The sequence below is a fragment of the Hyperolius riggenbachi genome, chromosome 6 (genome assembly GCF_040937935.1).
Source record: "Hyperolius riggenbachi isolate aHypRig1 chromosome 6, aHypRig1.pri, whole genome shotgun sequence".
Lineage (NCBI taxonomy): Eukaryota > Metazoa > Chordata > Amphibia > Anura > Hyperoliidae > Hyperolius > Hyperolius riggenbachi.
Window position 1 is genome coordinate 255,321,449 of NC_090651.1, and position 20,918 is coordinate 255,342,366.

The following is a 20,918-nucleotide window of genomic DNA, read 5'->3' on the forward strand; positions in this document are numbered from 1 at the left end:
AGTCCCATAGTTTACAGTTTCATCTTAAAGGGAACCTGAGGTGAGAGATATATGGAGGATGCCATACATATATTTCCTTGTAAGCAATGCCAGTTACCTGGCAGCCCTGCTGGTCTACTGGCATATCTAGCGTGCGAGTAAAAAAAAAACCCTGGAGCAAGCATATGGCTAATCCAGTAAAACCTGTGTCAGCTGAGTCAGAGTACCTGACCTGCTAAATGCTTGTCTTATGGCTAAAAGTAGACAGGATCAGGAGGACTGCCAGGCAACTGGTATTGGTTAAGAGGAAATAAATATGGCAGCCTCCATATCCCTTTCAACTCAGGTTCCCTTTAATATTAGGCTTGAAAACCTGGTTTGGTTACAGCCAGATCTTTCTTGTTGGATGGCTTTAGTAGGTTAGTGTGGCATGATATTCAATGATTTTATCAGCAACAAGACCATAGAGCAAAGTATGAGCTTCCTCCATGATGGACCTTGCTGATGGGATGCTGAGCTTCCTTAATAAAGTTTTTCAAGCCATTGCAGAGCCCTTGGCCACAACCTTATATTTTCTGCCTACTGTACACATAAAATTGATAGAGTATATTTACGGTTTGCTACATCACATCTGGGTGTGGATATATTTCTCATCTGTCGCTCCTGTGCAGTTTTGGAGATAGGAATTATTCTAGAAGCCTTCAGCCACATCCATTTACAGCGCTCCAAAAGACATGAAGTAGTGTAGGAATGCCAATAAGTCTCCCGTGGCAGTGGAATCCTGATAAGGGTCAGAAACTGAGACCTTAATTTATGCTGTTATACCTATCTGCTCATATAATAGACTTGATACAGAGAACCCCAAAAAGACCTTTTGAACCTCACTATATCTCATTGACTGTCTGTGACTGCAATGGTCTGTGTGACTGAGCCTTCAGGGCCATGGCACACAGCCATAGATCTAAGATCTAGGTGAGCAGCTGAGCATTGTGAGTGTGCATGTTGGGAGATTTGAGTCAGTTTGATGGGAGAATCTGTTATAAGCTGTTGCAGCATTGAGCTCAGTGCAGTGGGCTCTTTATAATTATATTTATTATGTAAGCTAAAGTTAATTAAAAGAAAGCAGTTTAACAGAAAGCAGTATCCTTGTACCAGAAAATTACACATTCAACGCTACCATAGCCACAAAGTTGCATTGCATTCTATGGTGGCAACCAAATTAACAGGCATACCTCACGCCAGTTTTACCTGCTTCAGAATTTTGTATTGTCTTGCATCACTTGCATTTAGGTTTTGAATGACTTCTGCAAATTAAAAAGTCCAGGCTTCACAGGTGAATACAAAATTATTAGCTAGGGTTTGGATAATCCTGTTTTTGTGTGTGGGATAAGAGGGTACTTCTGACAGGTTCAGGATACAATGTTACACAGTCATGGATGTGAATACCAATATTTACTGTTCTCTAACAGCAGCAGACCCATATCACATGTCATGATCCATACATCCTGTTTGTGTCGTCTTTCTTATTTGTACAACAAGTTCTCTCAGCAGTCAGTAGAGGCAGGGCTGGCTAACCATTCATGCTTTGAAATGTGAGGAAAAAGGAACTACCACTTAGGCAATGCAGATGGCCGTGCGTTCGGGAACACAAGCGCACGTGATCGCACGCCATATGCATTCTCATGTCTTACACTGCCCATCTTGTTCATTACAGTGAATGGGATCAGTGATGCGCTTTGCTGAAAATGCATGCAGCAGTGCGATAGCACAGTGTGCATAGTCTGAACCTCAAAAATGCTGTTTATGCACTTCTGATGTTCTTGCTGATCGCACACCGTACTCGCTGCTGAAATGCGCACGGCAGCATGTATAGTGTGAACGAGCCCTTATTGGCCATAAACCAAATCATTTCTCTTTTGTGAAGCTTAGGGTGGTCCTGGATGAAGCGGCTTTATCCCTAGTGTGTTATTTGGGCATTGTACAACTGCATACCAGTAATACTAAGTGAGAGCTTAATACTACTGACTGTGTAATAACTTAAAGGGAGCCTGAAGAAAGTAAAAATCATTTAAAATAAACACATGATGTAGCTGCAAATGAATATTACATACTAACCTCGCTGTCAGTTCCTCTGAGAAGCTCACCATTTTCTTCTTACAGTGATCCCTTCCAGTTCTGAAAAGATTTTGTCAGAACTGAAATATACCAGTTGCTGTCAGTTATTTATCAGCAGCTGTCAGGTACAACAATGTGCAAGGTAATGCCCATGTTTCCCTATGGCTCAAGTGGGTGATATTACAGTTTAACAGTGTGCTGACCAGGAAGCTGTTGTGGGGTAATAGCCATATTTAAAATGGAGGATGGAGAATTCCATTGATCACAGTGGACAAATGGAACGCAGGAGAGGAGAAAAAGATTGAGGAGTAGACTAGATAGGAGGTAAGTATGACCTGTGTATGGTTATTTTGCCTCTTATTATTTTTAGTTCAGGTTCTCTTTAAAGGACATATCCGGGGGGGGGGGGGGGGGGCAAGATCTACTCACCTTGGGCTTCCTCCAGGCAGTCTATCTGTCCCTCGCCGCAGCTTCAGTGCCCCGGGGTCCCCTCCATTGCAGATGCCGACCTCGCTTGGTTGGCATCTTCTGTGCGAGTGCTCGGCAGCGCTCCTATTGCCTGGAGCATTCTGCACAGGCACAATACTTCTGCGTCTGTGCTGAACTATTGTGGTGGGGGTGTCGGGGCACCCTATGGAAAAAGGCACAAGAGACAAAAAGGCGGGAGCCCAGTAGTGCAATACGTCAATGCAAGGATGGAAGAAATTGGTGAGAATAGGAATGCTACTCACAGAGGGTTGCAAGGGGCAACCAACCGCAGGAAGCAGGTGGAGACCATAAACCCGACTCCACTCGGGGCGGCCCCAGGGGGACCCGGTGGTGGTCGCTCTCTTGAAAAAACGGAAACAGATATCCACTGTTGTGGCAACCACGGGTATACTGTCACTACTCCTCCAACAGGATATGTTGGGGGGTGTACTAAGCACAAATAGGGGGGAAGAGGCGCCCTGGGTTGTATAAAAGCATCTAAAAACACTTTAAAATGAAAAGGATAACGAGGTGTCTTACCTCAATGACGAAATCTTTGTATCATACAAAAGATTTTATTTAGCACTGGCCATATATATAATCTATAAAAGGCTAAATAAAATCTTTTGCATGATACAAAGATTTCGTCATTGAGGTAAGACACCTCGTTATCCTTTTCAGTTTAAACTGTTTTTAGATGCTTTTATACAACCCAGGGCGCCTCTTCCCCCCTATTTGTCTGTGCTGAACGTTCTAGGCCACATGGAACGGCATGCTCGCGCAGGCGCAGAAGGTGCCAACCTTGCCTGGTCACTGCAATGGAGGGGACCCTGGGACACTGAAGCTGCGGTGAGGGACAGATAGGCTTCCTGGAGGAAGCCCCGGGTAAGTAGATCTTGTTTTGTTTTTTTTCTCCTTGGACCTGTCCTTTAACCTCCCTGGCGGTAAGCCCGTGCAGAGCACGGGCTATGCCGCACAGGGGGATTTCTCAGGCCTTGCTGGGCCGATTTTGTTTTTTTTTTGTTTTTTTTTTGCAGCAGGCAGGTAGTGCTTTGCTAGCTGCGTCTGCCCTCTGATCGCCGGCGCTCTGCACCGATTACGCGGCGCTCGCTGCGCCGTGAGGCCCCCCCCCCCCCAGACCCCGTGCGCTGCCTGGCCAATCAGTGCCAGGCAGCGCTGAGGGGTAGATCGGGTCTCCCAATGACGTCACGACGTCGGTGACGTCATGCCGCCCGTCGCCATGGCGACGGGGAAGCCCTCCAGGAGATCCCGTCCGTTGTACTTACTGAGGGGATGCCGCTGAGCAGCGGCTATCATGTAGCGAGACTTTGTCTCGCTACATGAAAAAAAAAAAAAAAAAAAGACTTTGCTGCCCCCTGGCGGATTTTTTATAAACCGCCAGGAGGGTTAAAGAGAACCTGAACTGAAAATAAAAAGTCAAAATAACCATACACAGGTCATACTCCTCCTACGTAGTCTACTCCTCTATCTCTTTCTCCTCTCCTGTGTCCCATTTGTCCACTGTGATCAATGGAATTCTCCATCCTCCATTTTAAAAATGGCCATTACCCCATAACCGCTTCCTGGTCAGCGCACTGTTAAACTGTAATATCACCCACTTGAGCCATAAGGAAACATGGACTTTACCTTGCACTTTCAGTTGTAAGGGCTGGTGCACACCAGAGCAGTTCTAGAGCATTTTTAAAAACTAGCTGCTTGAAAACTACTTGGGTTATTTATTTCAATGGGCTGATGCACACCAGAGCGGTTCGTTTTTTCCACAAGAGCAAACTCGGGGGCTGCAGCATTTTTTTTTCTGAGGCGTTTCTGCAATGTAAGTATAGGAAAGTGGAAAACCGCTCAGAAAAACGCTAGATCAGAGCGGTTTTCCAAGCGTTTTATAACAGAAGCTGTTCAGTAACACTTTACTGTAACAATATATGAAATCTGCTACTCAAAAATGCTCCAAAAAACACTAGGCATGTTTAGAAAATCTCTCTAAACATGCCTAGAATCACTCTGAAAATCTGCTTCAAAAACCTCAAGCGTTTCGCGGATCTGCTAGGTTTTTGGTGTGCACTGGCCTTAACTGACAGCTGCTGATATATAACTGACAGCAACTGGTATATTTCGGTTCTGACAAAATATTGTCAGAAGTGGAAGGGATCACTGTAAGGAGAAAATAGTGAGCTTCTGAGAGGAACTGACGGTGAGGTTAGTATGCAATATTCATTTGCAGCTACATCATGTGATTATTTTAAATAATTTATTTTACTCGGTTTAGGTTCCCTTTAGGCTGGTTTCACAGTGGGACGTTAAAGTCCCACGATACAGCAGCCAGTAACGCAGCCTAACTCACAGCTCTGTAAAATAAATTGTGCTGTTCACAGTGCCCACGTTACATAGTAACACAGCACGTTTAAACAAAGTGCTGCATGCTGTACGGTATACTGGGCTAAGCAGCGTTAGACTGCTTGCACATGCTCAGTAGTGGTGGAGGAGGAGGTCTCCCCTCCTCCTCTGCAGCCAGCCACAATAATATTCACTGCACTGCAGAGACTCCTGGTAGGACTGTAGTGTTGTCCGGATCATGAACGAATCGTTCATTTGATCCGGATCTTTTTTGTGAGTCGAATCATCCGGATCATCACAATGCAAGATTCGGTTCACAGTGGATGTCTGTCTGAAAGAAACAGGAACATACAGAATGTACAGTGCAGGGAAAGTCCTGTCCTGCTAGTCATTTCACCCCAGTCTGCTTCCCTAGTAAAATGATTCAAATGATTCGGTTCAAAGATCCGGATCTTTTTAATGATCCGAATCCTTAAAAAGATCCGGACTTCCTATCACTAACCTGGAGTGGCTGCTTTGAGAGCTGCATAACGCAGCTCAATCTGACGTCCAACTTCAACACCACCATACATTGCGTTAGTGGCACGTTATGCGATCATAACGTCCCCTAAAACGCAACGTCTTGATGGAAAAGTAGCCTTAAGGTAATTTTATTCTTATTTTTATTTTCCTCATTGAGAATATGAAAGTAAGTATTAAATGCATTTGTTTTTAATTGTTACCCGAGACACAATTTCATAAACCTAGTAAGTTTGCATTTTCTGCAGCTGCTCTTGTCCAGTCATCTCCCTTCCCTGAATCCACTAGTCAGGGCCGGGCCGAGGCATAGGCTGGAGAGGCTCCAGCCTCAGGGCGCAGTGTAGGAGGGGGCGCAGAATTCATTCAGCTGTCATTCCTAATTGTGTTTGAAGCAGAAATAAATAAGAAAAGGGGATACATGGCAGTGACTGCAAGCCAGATAACTAGATATTAAGGTGTTGGGGAGGTTGTGGGCCCTGTGGCCCTCTTAGTCTAATAGCAATCAGTGTGTGATGGCTGGGGTGGGAGGGATGGGGGGGTGCACTTTGGTGTCTCAGCCTTGGGTGCTGGAGGACCTTGTCCCGGCTCTGCCACTAGTGTAGATAGTTGATAGTGCTTTAGTAGTGATTCTGCAGCAATTGCATTTCTCCTTCGGTGAAATGAGAATTGCATTGCAATTGCTCCAAAAATGCTGCCTACAGTCTGAGGCCACCGGAGAGATGCGTAGAAAGCGCACTTCTATTGCGCAGACAGGTATGTATAAAACTTTTATTAAAACTCCGTCTCTGGTTTCCTTAAGGCCTCTTTCACAGTGTGACGTTAAAGTCGCACGTTAGAAAATGTTCCAATGCAAACTAACGAACAGCAAAGCAAAGTCTGTGCGACATTCACAGTGCACACAATGTGTTGTGTGTAACGTGTAGCAATATTTAGATGGTGCTGCATGCTGCGCGTTTAGCAATACATTTGCTGCGTTAAGTTTTGCACATGCTCAGTAATGTTTTTGTTTTTTTTATAAATAACGCATGCGCTGTTTTCGTTCCATCATTATGCGACGAAAACTGCGCACCAAGAGACACATAATGTAGTACAAAATAACATCTAATTTTATAACCTACATGCGTTGCGTTAGGGGCACGTTGTGCGACGTCGCATCAAACGCAACGTCTTCGTGTGAAAGAGCCCTTAATCCAGGAAATTTTATGTAAAAGTGGGTATCGTGAATAATTTACTGCATTCTGCTATGTCGTTACAGTTCCTCTTTAATATTGTGATCCCCTGTGTTGCTAGTGTTTTTTGAGATGGTTTTGCAATCGCAAGTGGGTCCTAGGCCTAACTGTGACCTTGACCATTACATCAGACATCACTCATTTATAAGTATAGCAGTACTAAGAATCAATAGACTTGTTCCCAGTTATTTTTTTCCCTGATGATTTTCTTTGAACACCTCTCTATGAGACTGCAGGTCAAGTAGAACTACGCTGCAGTGCCCTTTTGTTCTTACTATGAGTGCCGTGCATCTCCCAGCTTTGTGAGGGGGGGGGGGGGGCTTTAGTCACTGCTCCGTACTGTGATTACGAATCTGTAGAAATTGCTTCTTCAAGAGTATCTATTTTTACCAGCACTAACAAGCAGTATGTAGGTGTATGGAGCAGGATGCAGTAGCAGGCGAGGGCACAGAACATTCAGTGATGAATCGCTAAAAGCTGAAGGGCGACATTCACCTCCTGGTTTATATATTTCCCCAGCACCGTTATTCACCTCTACTACTTTATGCATTTAGTCATGAATTGTGCAGCTTTTTAAAGAGCCATAGGCTCTTCAGCAGTTTCTAGTGGTAGTTGCTGTAATGTGGGTAACTGACAAGGTGGCTATGAACTCCGTATGGAAAAAAAAAAATTTCTGACGCCTTAACTTCACCCCCCCATGACAAGCCTTCAGCTCTCAGCCTCTTGCGCTTAGACCTAGGATTCACAAGGCATTTACCCTGCAGTCAGAAATGCAATGCAGCTGCATTACACTATGGTAAATTCTGGAGAGCTGCCATGTAAATGCTGTGCACAAGCAGAATACGTTCCCCACCCTCAGTGCTGCTTGCAGTGGCTTTTATTACCATTGTTTCAATGCACATTAAAAGTAAAGCTGCTGTGCTCAGTCTTAGAACCTCCGTATGGGAGCCCTGGGTGTATGATTCCAATGGGCCCTGGGGCCCCACCTTGCTTTCTTTTTTTAATGAATGACTGAGCCACATATCCTAGTTTAACCTGGTGCACCCGTTGAAAGCCTACCTAGACACGTTTACTATGTTTCTCATTTACATAGATGTTCATTTGCAAGCAGCACCGGATAGCTGCATACATAATGTACATCTTGCTTTTACAACAGCTTGTGATAATTGTTTTCTTTCTAATTGTTAAAGGACATCCGAGGTGACACAAGGGTATTATGTTTTACTTGCAGTCTCTTCCTGCCCCTAGCAGTCTGTGTGCCTCTCTCCACCGTTCCACTGTTCTGCAGAGTCCCGTTGTAGGTCGGTGGCTTCTGCGCATGCGATTACTCAAATATGGAAGCTGCGACACCCATGTTTTTAATCTAGTTAGTTGCCAAATCCCTGCTTATACCTGTCCTATTCCTTCATTACTTAATGAATGAATGACTCAGTCTATGTTTGCACTGGTGGTTTGAGGGCAATAAACTGCAACAAATTACCGCCCTTTAAAAACGTCAGTTTGTTGCTAAATATAAGACCCATACACATGCCTGTGGTTAGGGGATGGAGTGACCAAGGGCAATGTAACAAAATCTACATACTAGAAGGGTTAGCTAAGTGAATATACTTTGAACCGATACTAAAAGAGGAATTTCACCCTAAACAATCATACTGTCATTAATAAGTTACATTAGTTATGTTAATTAAAACAGATAGGTAATATAATCGCTTACTCACCCTGGAACAGGCAAATGTTTATTTGCGGGGGCAGCCATCTTTTTGGTTGAAAGGAGGTGACAGGGAGCATGAGACACCATTCCAACTGTGCTGTGTCCTGATCACCCCTCCCAGCTGTGTGCGCTAGGCAACGAGAACATCATCATCAGAAATCCCATCATACTTTGCACAGCATCAGGGGAAAAATACCCAAGCTGATTTCTTCGATGGGGTGGAGCTTAGCTTCTGTGCAGCTAAAAATGAGGCTTGGGTAAGAAAAACAAAGTTCTGATGCTGTTAAGCAGGGATGCTCGGGTAGTGCTTTTTATTACCCTGCCCGGATCCGGGTATCCGGATCCGACCTTGCGGATATCCGGATCCGATCCAGATGTCCGACCAAATTACCCGCGGGTACCCAACCTAATCGGGTATCTGGATAAAAAACCCGGAAATGCCCTTTAAATAGCTTTAAAATGGTTTTTAGGGTAAATGATGCATGTAGCATCATGTTTTTTTAAAGGGAAATACTAATTCATTATTTGGTGGACATAAAATAAAAAAATAAAAAAAAAAGCTGTCAATTAACATCAGGACTAGGTTCCAGACAGCGGTCGTGCAGCCCATATTGTGTCCAAAGTCCAATCGCACAACTGGGACATGACAGTTTTCAGCCCAGACACCTCCAAAAAAAATGACACCGCAATTGTGTTTTGTCTTGAATATAGGTGGCGGTATCAGCAGCAGTGGCCTGTGGCACCGTGGCGCAAGATTAGGGAGGTGAAGATTCTCCTGGGATGCTGCGGCTTTTCTCCCTGTGGCGGTTGGGGGTTGAGTGGTGCGGCTGGTGGTAGTGGCAGAAGGATGTGGTGGGTCCCGCATTCCACGGCCACTGTCTGCAATGCTGATCCTCTGTGTCAAACCCACCGACGCATCCTCCTCCTCAAAGTCAGAGCTGACATCCCCATCCTGTGGATGGTAGTCACGGTCCTTCATCCCATCAGCAACATCATACCCCCCCTCCTCAAAACCCAGAACATCCTCCTCAAACTCCTTGCGGCTAACAGCCCTGAGTTCAATCGCGGCGCCTGGAGCGAAAAGCTCGCTGACTGAGGGTAGGCTGCCCGCTGGGGTCGACACTGACACGGCAGACCTTCTGAGGGTGGCTGTAATGTTGCTCCCTGTCCTCTTGCCCTTGCTACCCTTCCCCCAGCTGCCGGTGCCAGCAGACATAGTACAACTTATACGTGATGATGTCACCAGATGATGTGTGGTACTTTTACTTTAAAAAAATCGGAGTTGGACTTTACATCAAATCAGCACAGAGTGACAGACCGCAGAGTAGAGGACAGACAGTGCACACTGTGTTATGGTGGTGGCCTGGCAGGTACACACGGTGCGTTCCTGCACTCGATTTCCCGCTCGATTCCCGTCGACTCGATTATTTCCGATATGTCCGATTTGGGTTTCGATGGATCGTTGCAGTACTAACTACAATACAATAACACAATAATCCTCCTATTCCCTATACTGTCCTGCAGGCCTACACAGACACAGACAGGACCTAACTGAGTGAATGAAAGCAAACAATTACAAGCTAGCTAGCTAAAAAAAAACAATAGAACAATAGCGTAGTGAAGATGTTTAGCACTCAAAGCTTTAGGTTTATCACTGTATACACCACTTGCTAAGCCAGCACTGGAGCAAGTCTGTCAGTGACCAGCCAGCCACACAAGCAAGGACAATCTGTCTCATCATGCCAGCCCTCCTTGCTATACTGTGATTGGTTGCTAGGGCTTCTTCTGGGAGCCCTCTGATTGGCTGAATGACATCATCTCCTTACTAGTTACACTATCCGGATCCGGATATCTGGACGGATACCCGCGGGTATCCAGATTATGCAGCTAGCTATCCGGATAGAATCCGGATAATGCTATCCGGATAGTGGCCCAGGTATCCGGATCCGACCCGGATAGCGGAAAAATGGTCAGATACCTGGGTTTACCCGGGTACCCGGATCCGGATGAGCATCCCTGCTGTTAAGGAAACGCAAAGCTTTTCCAGTGCTGCTGAGTAGATTTTTAGTCTGGAGGTTCACTTTAAGGTAGTCCCTCATCCTATATAATAGGCAACTGTCCCTACGTACAGCAGGGACAGTTGTCTCGGTGTAGCTGGGTCCGTGCTTTTTGCTACTGCGCATGTGTGCAGCACGGACCCAGCCTCACACAAACAGGAGGACGGGCATGGGCTGGCATGTGAGAGGGCGGCAGAGTGTGCGCACGGCGAGTGTGCGCGCGTGTGCAATAACAGGCGGCGGTGTCGGCTGGGAATTACAGACCTAGAGCCCGTTTTTAAACGGGCTGAGGTCTGTTAGTATTATATAAAAGTGGTAAGATTGTAAAATCAAGATTGTATGATTGATGAAAGCGTAAGATTGGAGGGACACTCACAGTTGGGGGAAGATGAGACAGTCAGGGAAGGTTTGAAAACAGGAGAGCTGAATAGACCATCTTCTTCCTAGAGAGGTATGTTTTTATAATGAGCCCAGAGAATCACTTTTAACCAGTTCACCCCCAAGGGTTTTTATCCTAACGGACCAGAGCAATTTTCAGTTGTCAGCGCTCCTCCCTTTTATTCCCTAATAACTTTATTACTACTTATCACAAGAAAATGATCTATACCTCGTTTTTTTCGCCACCAATTAGGCTTTCTGTGGATAGTACATTTTGCTAAGAATTTTTTTATTCTAAATGCATTTTAATGAGAAAAACAGAAAAAAAAAAGAAAAAAAATCATTATTTCTCAGTGTTCAGCCTTTATAGTTTTAAAATTAAACATTCTCCTGTGGATAAAACAAACACGTTTTATTTGCCCAGTGGTCCCGATAATTAAACCGTTTAGATTATGTCCCTACCACAATGTATGGCGACAGTATATTATTTTGAAATATAAGTGGTTATTTTTCTGTTTGTTCTGGCCATAATTACAAGCCCCTATGTAATAAATTAAAATTAATTTTCCCCCATAAAATATAGAATAAAAAAAGCTGAGTCCCTAAGGCAACTATTTATTTATTTTTTTAAGCTGATTTTTTTTTTTTACAAGTGTTTTTTTTGGGGGGGGAGGGTTGGAAGTGTAATTTTATTAATGATGTGTATATACTTGAAAATGTATGTATTTTGTAGGTGTAATATACTTTTTGGCCACAAGATGGCGCTGGTGAACACTCATAGGACGTGTTCACTTTTTTTTTTTTTTTTTTTTTTACACACTTTATTAAACTGTTACATTTCCTGTTTATGTGAATGGACGTAGCCGCTCTTCGCGGTCACGTCCATTCACTCCAGGCACTGCGATTGGGTAGAGGACTGTTCAGTCCTCTTCCCCAATCGCCCAGCACGGGATCCCGACGGTAATGGCGGCGGTAGCGGCGGACACACGGCGGTAGCAGCGGCGGGAATGCGCGACGTATTAAAACGTCATGTTGCTGTTAATAGCGGTAAGCATGACGTTTTAATACGTTAGGATGGCGGTAAATGGTTAAGTAGCTGGCATCTAGGGAGCTTCCAGCTTTGACAACAACCCAGCAAGCATAAAGTATAATTAGTATAGGTAGTGGAAATTTGTTAATGATCTAAAGCTTTCTGATATATATATGTGTGTGTGTGTGTGTGTGTGTCTGTATGTATGTATGTATGTATGTATGTATGTATGTATATATATATATATAATGTGTGTGTGTGTGTGTGTGTGTGTGTGTGTGTGTGTGTGTGTGTGTGTGTGTGTATATATATATATATATATATATATATATATATATATATATATATATATATATATATATATATATATATATATATATATATATATATATATATATATCTCTATATCCTCCCACTTGCACAATCCAAAGCGCCTGTTCAGTACTTTCAACTCCCTTCTCCGTCCAGCCCCTCCTCCTTCTTCATGCTTATCAGCTGAAGAATTTGCAACATACTTTACAGATAAAATTGCAAAAATCCGTAGTGTGTTTTCCACGCAGACATCAAACTCCATCTCCACTCCTCTTGTTGACTGCTCTCTTTCCAGTTTCTCTCCACTCTCTGAACATTCGCTCTCTTCCCTTATCTCCAAATCCCATCTAACCACCTGTTCTTTGGATCCTATCCCATCACATCTCATTCCACAGCTATCCACATCCCTCATCCCTGCCCTAACATCGCTGTTTAACCTATCCCTCTCCACCGGAATTTTTCCATCCTCACTCAAGAGGGCTGTTGTAACACCACTACTGAAAAAAACATCTCTAGACCCCACCGAACTTGCTAACTACCGCCCAGTGTCACTTCTTCCATTTGCATCTAAATTACTTGAACGCCACATCCATGCTGAACTAAGTCAGTATTTATCTGCAAATTCCTTGCTCGATCAGTTCCAATCTGGCTTCCGGCCAAACCACTCCACAGAAACAGCCCTCACCAAAGTAGCTAATGATCTCCTCACAGCTAAATCCAAAGGCCATTATTCCATACTCATCCTTCTAGATCTGTCATCAGCATTCGACACTGTCGACCACACTCTACTCTTACAGATCCTTTCATCTATAGGAATAAAGGACCTCTCTCTCTCTCCTGGATATCTTCCTACCTGTCTGGAAGGTCTTTCACTGTTTCTTATTCAGATCAGGCCTCCTCTTCACATCCTCTGTCTGTAGGGGTACCTCAAGGCTCTGTCCTCGGTCCCCTCCTCTTCTCCATCTACATGCACGGTCTTGGTAACTTAATCAGCTCATTTGGTTTCCAATACCACCTATATGCAGACGATACACAATTGTACCTCTCGGCCCCAGACCTTAACTCCCTCCTCACACGGGTTCCCGACTGCCTGTCCGCTATCTCCTCTTTCATGTCCTCTCGCTTCTTAAAACTTAATATGAATAAAACTGAACTAATAGTCTTTCCACCATCCCTGTCCACCCCTTTGCCTGATATTACAATAAATGTTAACAACACGTCTATAACATCAGTTCCCAAAGCACGGTGCTTAGGGGTAATATTTGATTCTTCTCTCTCATTTACTCCTCACATTAACTCCCTAACCAGCTCCTGCCATTTCCAACTGAAAAACATAGCACGTATCCGACCTTTTCTCTCCCATGACCCAACCAAAATGTTAGTACATGCTCTTATTATATCTCTCCTCTCGCTCTTCCTCTGCTGACCCTCTCTGTCAAGCTCTTCACTGGCTACCAATTAATGAGAGGATTCAGTTCAAACTCTTAACCATAACCTACAAAGCTCTCCACAATCTCTCTCCCCTGTACATCTCCTCACTAGTCTCCAGATACCAACCCAACCGCAATCTCAGATCTGCACACGAGCTTCTTCTATCCTCTTCTACAATTACCTCCTCACATTCACGTGTACAAGACTTCTCACGTGCCTCACCCCTCCTCTGGAATGCCCTTCCACAACACATCCGCCACTCTCCCACCTTCGAAATCTTTAAACGTTCCCTCAAAACTCACCTTTTCCGACAAGCATATTCTCTAGCTTAGGCCATGCACCCACTAAATAACCTAATTACGCACTGCCTGTACATATACTGTATACTTCCCCCACCTCTTGTTTCCACCCCATTCCTTTAGATTGTAAGCTCGCAAGGGCAGGGCTCTCACCCTTTTGTGTCACGGAATGTTATTAATTCAATTGCTTGCACACTGTTAGAAATTTATACATTTTAGTCATCATGTTAAATCAAGTTGTAATCAGCAGTGCTGCATCTTGTATCAGTGTTCATATTTCATGTATATCATTGTCTGTATCATTATGTATCCCTTGTTTGTTTTCTTACATTGTACAGCGCCACGGAATATGTTGGCGCTTTATAAATAAATAATAATAAATATATATATATATATATATATATATATATATATATATATATATATATATATATATATATATATATAAATTTTATTTTTTTTATTCTGTATTTTATAGCTTCAACGAGTAAAGCCAGTCAAGGAGAAATCAGGAGACCAGTCTCCAGCCATGGAAGGGGCTGTGCAGCTTCTGACCCGGGAGGGCCACAGCATCTCCCACAATTCAAAGCGGCACTACCACGATGCCTTTGTCTGCATGAATAGGATGCGCCAGCGAGGACTTTTATGTGACATTGTGCTCCATGTGGGGACGAAGGAGATCAAAGGCCATAAAGTCGTGTTAGCATCCTGTAGTCCTTATTTCCATGCTATGTTTACAAGTAAGTCTTTACGTTCACAATTTGTAAAGGAAACAAAGAAGAGAAAAATTGAGCCCCTGATACTGAAGTATGTTAGATATTCTGTAAAATGTTGTAAGCATAAAAATTTAGTCCTTCCAAGGGTGGGTTACGACTAAGCCAGCCAATGTACTTGCAGGTGGGGAGATTATGCCTGACCCCACTTGGGCTAAAGACGTCACTCTCTGTAGACAGGAGAAAGGAAGATGGGTTGTCCCCCTCCACCAAGGGGGGACTTCCAATACAATGTAAACAGTATAACAGAGGCACCAAAAATAGAGTAAAATAATTAAAGAACGTTCAAAAAGGGGAGGCAGTGGTGGACTTGCCTCCCACAATAGACTCTCACAAGTCAGTAAATCGGCAAAAATTCTTTAATCACAGCTTAGGAGCATCATCAGGCTATACAGGGAGCAGCTGCTGATGGACAATAGCTAGTATAAGTGCCTCTGACCACAGATCTTATTTTTGTTTTCTACCTTAACCTCTCAAAGTTTATAACGCTGAGAAAAATGTTTGTAACGTTGCAAAGGTTAGATATCCAGACTTTAAAACTTTGCTGCTGCATGCCCCAGTACAGTATACCAATGTCACACAAAATGATCATTTGTCATTGTTGTAGGAGACAGTCTACTGTCTCCCCATTCTCAGCTGTTGCATCAGCTGTCTGTAATGTATTTATCTGACTGATTGCATTTGTGTTTCTTCATAGCAGTAGTGGAACACCTCATCTGCCTCCTCCTGTATCCCTTCTTCATAGTACAGTATATAATAATGCTCAGCAAAGATCAGGGCAAGCATGTCCAGAGATTGCTTATTTCCATGTTCTTAGGCTCATTTATAGTCTTTTTGTTGTTGTTGTTGTTGTTGTTTTTTAATCTTCATTCTTTTTCTTTGTCCCTTTCTTTTTGACAGACGAGATGAGTGAAAGCCGGCAGACTCATGTGACTTTGCATGACATTGACCCTCAAGCACTAGAGCAGCTTGTACAATATGCGTACACAGCAGAGATTGTGGTTGGAGAAGGGAATGTGCAGGTAGGTAACTGCTAACTGCACCGAGCTTGTATGTTATTCCCATGTCTGCGTGAGTTTCTTCTAGGCACTCTGGTTTACTCCCATATCCTAAAAACATTAGTTAATTGGCTTCCCTCTAAATTGGCCCTAGACTACAACTGACATATGGTATGAATTAAATTGTGAGCTCCTCTAAAGGTAGCCATAGATTAAGTGACTTGGTGGCTGATCGACCATCCGATTTGATTATTATAATCGAATCAGATGAAAATTGGTGCCACCAAGTGCATGCCCGACCGACGGTGCAACCAGTTTCAGGCCGAAATTGATTGCATTAGTCGATCGCACATGCTGTAAGATGTAGGGCTGACTTGCTCGATTGGGTGCGTATGCGATATCTGGATGAGCAAAGAACACGACAAAAACCCCTGGGCGGTCTCCCCTAATGTTAAATGTCCCCTTGGTGCCAGTGCAAGTGATGCATTACGCTTGTCCTGTGCTGGCTCCGGGCGCACTCTATTCTCCATACACGCGCACCACACGTGGTTGGCTAGTAAGGGCACACGTGTGACCTCAGATGTCACACACGTGGCCACGTTACTAGGCAACCACGTTGCGTATGTGTATAGAGAACGGGGGAATCCCGGAGCCCGTGGAGGACAAGCGGACATGTAATGTATCACTTGTACTCAGCCGGGAAAGCAGAGCAGTCCAAGAAGCTCAACTGCTGCAATATAAAGTACTAAGCCAGGGAGTCAACCAGTCCACACCCGGATCCCTCAAGGTGCAAAAGTCAACAGCAACAAAGAGAAAAAGACTGGATCTCCACCTGGATAAATGCAATTATAGCAGGGGTCGAGTCCTGCGTGGAACGGCGTCCACCCACTTTTTTCTTCAGCGTGGACGCCGTTCGCCCTGGCTTGTGTGGAGGGGAGCAGCGCAGAGAAGGAGAGCTATGGGGACAGCGGGGAAGGGCGGACATCTCCCCCCCCCCCCCCCTTCCTTCACCTTCGTGCTCCCCTTCCTGCCTCTCCCCTCCGGTGTTTTGAAATGTCGGGCCCAGCGGCTAAAGTGGGCGGAGACTTTCCGCCGCCTTCCAGCCGCAAGGGACGCTCCGCTCTGTGTGCGACTAGAAGACCAGACTAGCCGCACACAGAGCGGAGCGTCCCTTGCGTCTGGAACGCGGTAAGTCTCCGCCGGGCTCGACATTTCAAAACACCGGAGGGGAGAGGCAGGAAGGGGAGCACGAAGGTGAGGGAAGGGGGGGGAGATATCCGCCCATCCACCCGGTGTCCCCATAGCTCTCCTTCTCTGCGCTGCTCCCCTCCTGCTGGGGGGGACACCTGGCTACCTGGGCACATATACCCCTGCCTACATATACTGGGCACATATCCCACTGGCTACATATACTGGGCACATATACCTCTGCCTATATATACTGGGCACATATCTCACTGGCTATATATACTGGGCACATATCCCACTGGCTATATATACTGGGCACATATACCTCTGCCTATATATACTGGGCACATATCCCACTGGCTATATATACTGGGCACATATACCTCTGCCTATATATACTGGGCACATCCCACTGGGCACATATACCTCTGCCTATATATATCAGGAATTAGTTTATTTCGCCAAGCATGACTGGGTCATGCCTGGATTTGGGTTTGGCACAGTACATTCAGCTCAGAAAAGACATCAATCGATAGCATAGAACAGCAGGAGCAAAAGTTTACAGTTACACATGTCAGTAGCAGAGAACAACAGGAGCAGAAGTTTACAGTTACACATGTCAGTAGCAGAGGATTACATTTGCATTACAGTTGCATTTACATTGTACGTGCCATTTGCATTTACACTATACATACTATAGCGGCAGTTAGCTCTGACCATAACAGATCTATATCTCATAGGGGTGCACTGATGGGAGTATGTAGAGGGAGTTCAGAAGGCATACGGCTGAGGGGAAGAAAGAATTACTATGCCTAGCCGTCTTTGTGGAGATGGCCCGAAGCCTCCGTCCCAGTGGCATCGGACGAAAGTAACAGTGGCCCAGGTGAGAGGGGTCGTTAGCGATCTTCAGTGCCCTCAATCTCAGCCTTTTGTTATGTAGGAGAGCAAGTGAGGGGAGAGGCCTCCCAATGACCCTCTCCGCCGCCCTGATGACCCTCTGAAGTGAGTTCCTGTCGCTGGCGGATGCACCGATGTACCAGACCAGGATGGATGAAATTGGTCAGAATCTCTTGGGCCATGCCGAACTTCCTCAGCTGGCGGAGGAAGTATAGTCTCTGCTGGGCTTTTCGCTGTATCGCAGTGATGTTGGGCCCCCAGGTGAGGTCACTGGAGATTGTGGTGCCCAGGAGGCAAACGCAGGGTACTCTTATCACCTCCGTACCATCAATGTGAATTGGGGGTGGGGTGGGGGCGGACCTTCTGAAGTCGACAATAAGCTCGACAGTTTTTGCGGTGTTAAGCACCAACCTGTTCCCCTTGCACCAGTGGGAGATTCTCTCCACCTGCTGACAGTACTCCTGGATATTGTCCTTGGTGATGAGTCCAATGATAGTAGTATCGTCGGAGAACTTGATGACCTTAACTGAGTCTGCCCTGGATCTGCATTTGTTGTGTAAAGGGAGAACAGCAGTAGCGACAGGTCGCACCCCTGAGGTGCACCTGTGTTTGTGGTATACTGGGCACATATCCCACTGGCTATATATACTGGGCACATATACCTCTGCCTATATATACTGGGCACATATCCCACTATCTACATATACTGGGCACATATACCTCTGCCTATATATACTGGGCACATATCCCACTGGCTATATATACTGGGCACATATACCCCTGGCTACATATACTGGGCACATATACCTCTAGCTACATATACTGGGCACATATACCCCTGGCTATATATACTGGGCACTTATACCCCCGGCTACATATACTGGGCACTTATACCCCTGGCTACATATACTAGGCAACTATACCTCTGGCTACATATACTGGGGACTACTATACTCATGGCTACTTATACTGGGGACACCTATAGACCTGGCTACCTGGGGGTACCTATTTTGGGGGAACTGCTGTCAGATTATCTGCATTTTTGTGGAACTGCTGTTATGTATTTTGGGGAACAGCTGCCAGATTGTGTATGTTAGTGGAACGGCTGCTGCCAGATTACGTGTATTTTGGGGAACTGCTTCCAAATGATGTGTATGTTGGTGGAACTGCTGCTGCCACATTGTCTATTTTGGGGTAACCACTTCCATATTATCTGTATTTTGGAGGAACGTCTACCAGATTATGTGTCTTTTTGGTGAAATGCTGTCAGATTACATCTATTTTTGGGGGATACACTACGGCAGAGCTCAAACTTCCTTGGCAGACCTTTTACATCACTGCTAAGGTCATGTATATTTGGCCCCACCCATGACCACGCCCACAGTGTGCTTGACCACACCCATTTTTGGCACGCCACGCGTATTCTCCAGGTGAGTCCACTCACTTCTTTTCCCAGGACTAGACCCCTGAATTATAGCACCATTTTATTGCACCATAGTGATAAAACAACACAACGTTTCGGCCAGCAGGCCTTTATCAAGTGTGATAAAGGCCTGCCTGTCGAAACGTTGTGGTGTTTTATCACTTTACCTGGATAAATGCAATTATAGCACTAATTTATTGAACTAGAGACCCAGTCTTTTTCTCTTTGTCATTTGTACTCAGCTCCGTGGGACATTTAACATTAGGAGGATAGCGTCGGCGAGGCGGCTGGATGCAATGTCACAAGGACGATTCCTGCTCAGTTTCAGCATGAAATTGATCAGGAATCGGCTTGCGGTGGATGGGCAACCAACATATCTCTCTAATCCGTTTTGATTAGAGACAGATTTGTCTCTTGGTTGAATCTGCCCATCATCGCTAGATGTATAGCTACGTTTTAAGGGACAGTTAGTGACAAGACTATATGTTATGTACAGCGCTGATGTTGGCATTATATAAATAATAATAGGTAGGTGCCTGCGCCATGTGTGGGAACGTTAATGCTCATATTCCATTTTGTTGTCCATTGGGATCTTCACTTTTACAAATTGTGCTATAAAATAATCACCCTAATCAAGATTGCAGTCAGAAAGCACGGGGTCCCTCTGTGCCTAATGGCACCACCCCCTTCACTAAAAATCTAAAAAAAAAAAAAAAAAGGCTCCCCATTAAATATTCAGTTCTTTTTATTAAGAAATGTTTACATATAGATGTGTAATCTTGTATCTCTGGAGCAGAAAATGATTTAATTGCAGGTAAACAACCAAAATGTACCTTGATTTACCGTACTCATCAAAAAAATCAACAAAAATGTGTATTTGGAAATTAGAAAAACGTTATGACACCCTAGCTTATCTTCGCTAAAGTTAGTAAATAACTGCAGTGAGATACTTTTTGAAGCCATGTACTAATCTGACATCAATATGAGAGGTTTTCCCCACTCCTCAATGCAGAACTCTTTTAGCTGTAAGATGTGTGAGGGGTTTCATTCATGTACAGCACATAGCATCTCTATAGGATTAAGATAATTGCCTCAATTCACTAAGATCATGCTAGAGATAATAAGGCAAGAGAAAACTTACCTCCACACGTGAGAGAGTTATCTTACCTCTTCATTCCTTAAGTTACCTCTCCTGTAGTTAATTTACCTCCTCTGTAGTTAATTTACCTCCTCCTTAGTTATTTTCACACGCAGTTAATTAACAGCCTGCCTTTAACTCTGGAGTTATTTTAAGGATTGGAGAGTTAATTTAAAGACAGAAGAGTTAACTTTAGGCTTGCCTGAGATAAAATGTTTCCTGAATACTACATGCCTTATCACCATGGTAACAACTCTAGAAGAGTTATTAAAGACAGGAGATAAGTTTAGTGAATTGAGGCCCTAGACTTTTAAATTCTGAAACTCCAGCACTCTCCATTTCCTAGTTTTCAGACAGCCTTTGATGGATTTATTGGTATGTTTTGAGTCATTGTTGTGTTGCAGGGTCCAGTTCCACTTCAGTTTTAATGTTCTTATAGGTGGTCTTACATGTTCCTCAAGCACCCTCTGATATGCAGTAGAATTAATTGTGCATTCTATGATTGAGAGCTGGCCAGATCCTGTGGCAGCAAAGCATGCCTAAACCGTGACACTTCCACCTCCATTTTTCATAGTTGATGCAAAGTTCTTTTCCTGGAATGCTGTATTTGGTTTATGCTAA

At 44.5% G+C, this 20,918-nt stretch overlaps 1 protein-coding gene across 3 annotated transcripts in view; it reads left to right on the plus strand.

Annotated features, from left to right (window-relative positions):
- KLHL17 (kelch like family member 17) overlaps positions 1 to 20,918 on the plus strand; it is a 116,182-nt gene that overhangs the window by 42,389 nt on the left and 52,875 nt on the right. For all 3 annotated transcript variants that reach the window (XM_068240720.1, XM_068240721.1, XM_068240722.1), the window contains exons 2-3: positions 14,359 to 14,620; positions 15,554 to 15,675. In XM_068240720.1, the coding sequence (XP_068096821.1) occupies positions 14,359 to 14,620; positions 15,554 to 15,675 (384 nt within the window). The remainder of the gene's footprint in view (positions 1 to 14,358; positions 14,621 to 15,553; positions 15,676 to 20,918) is intronic.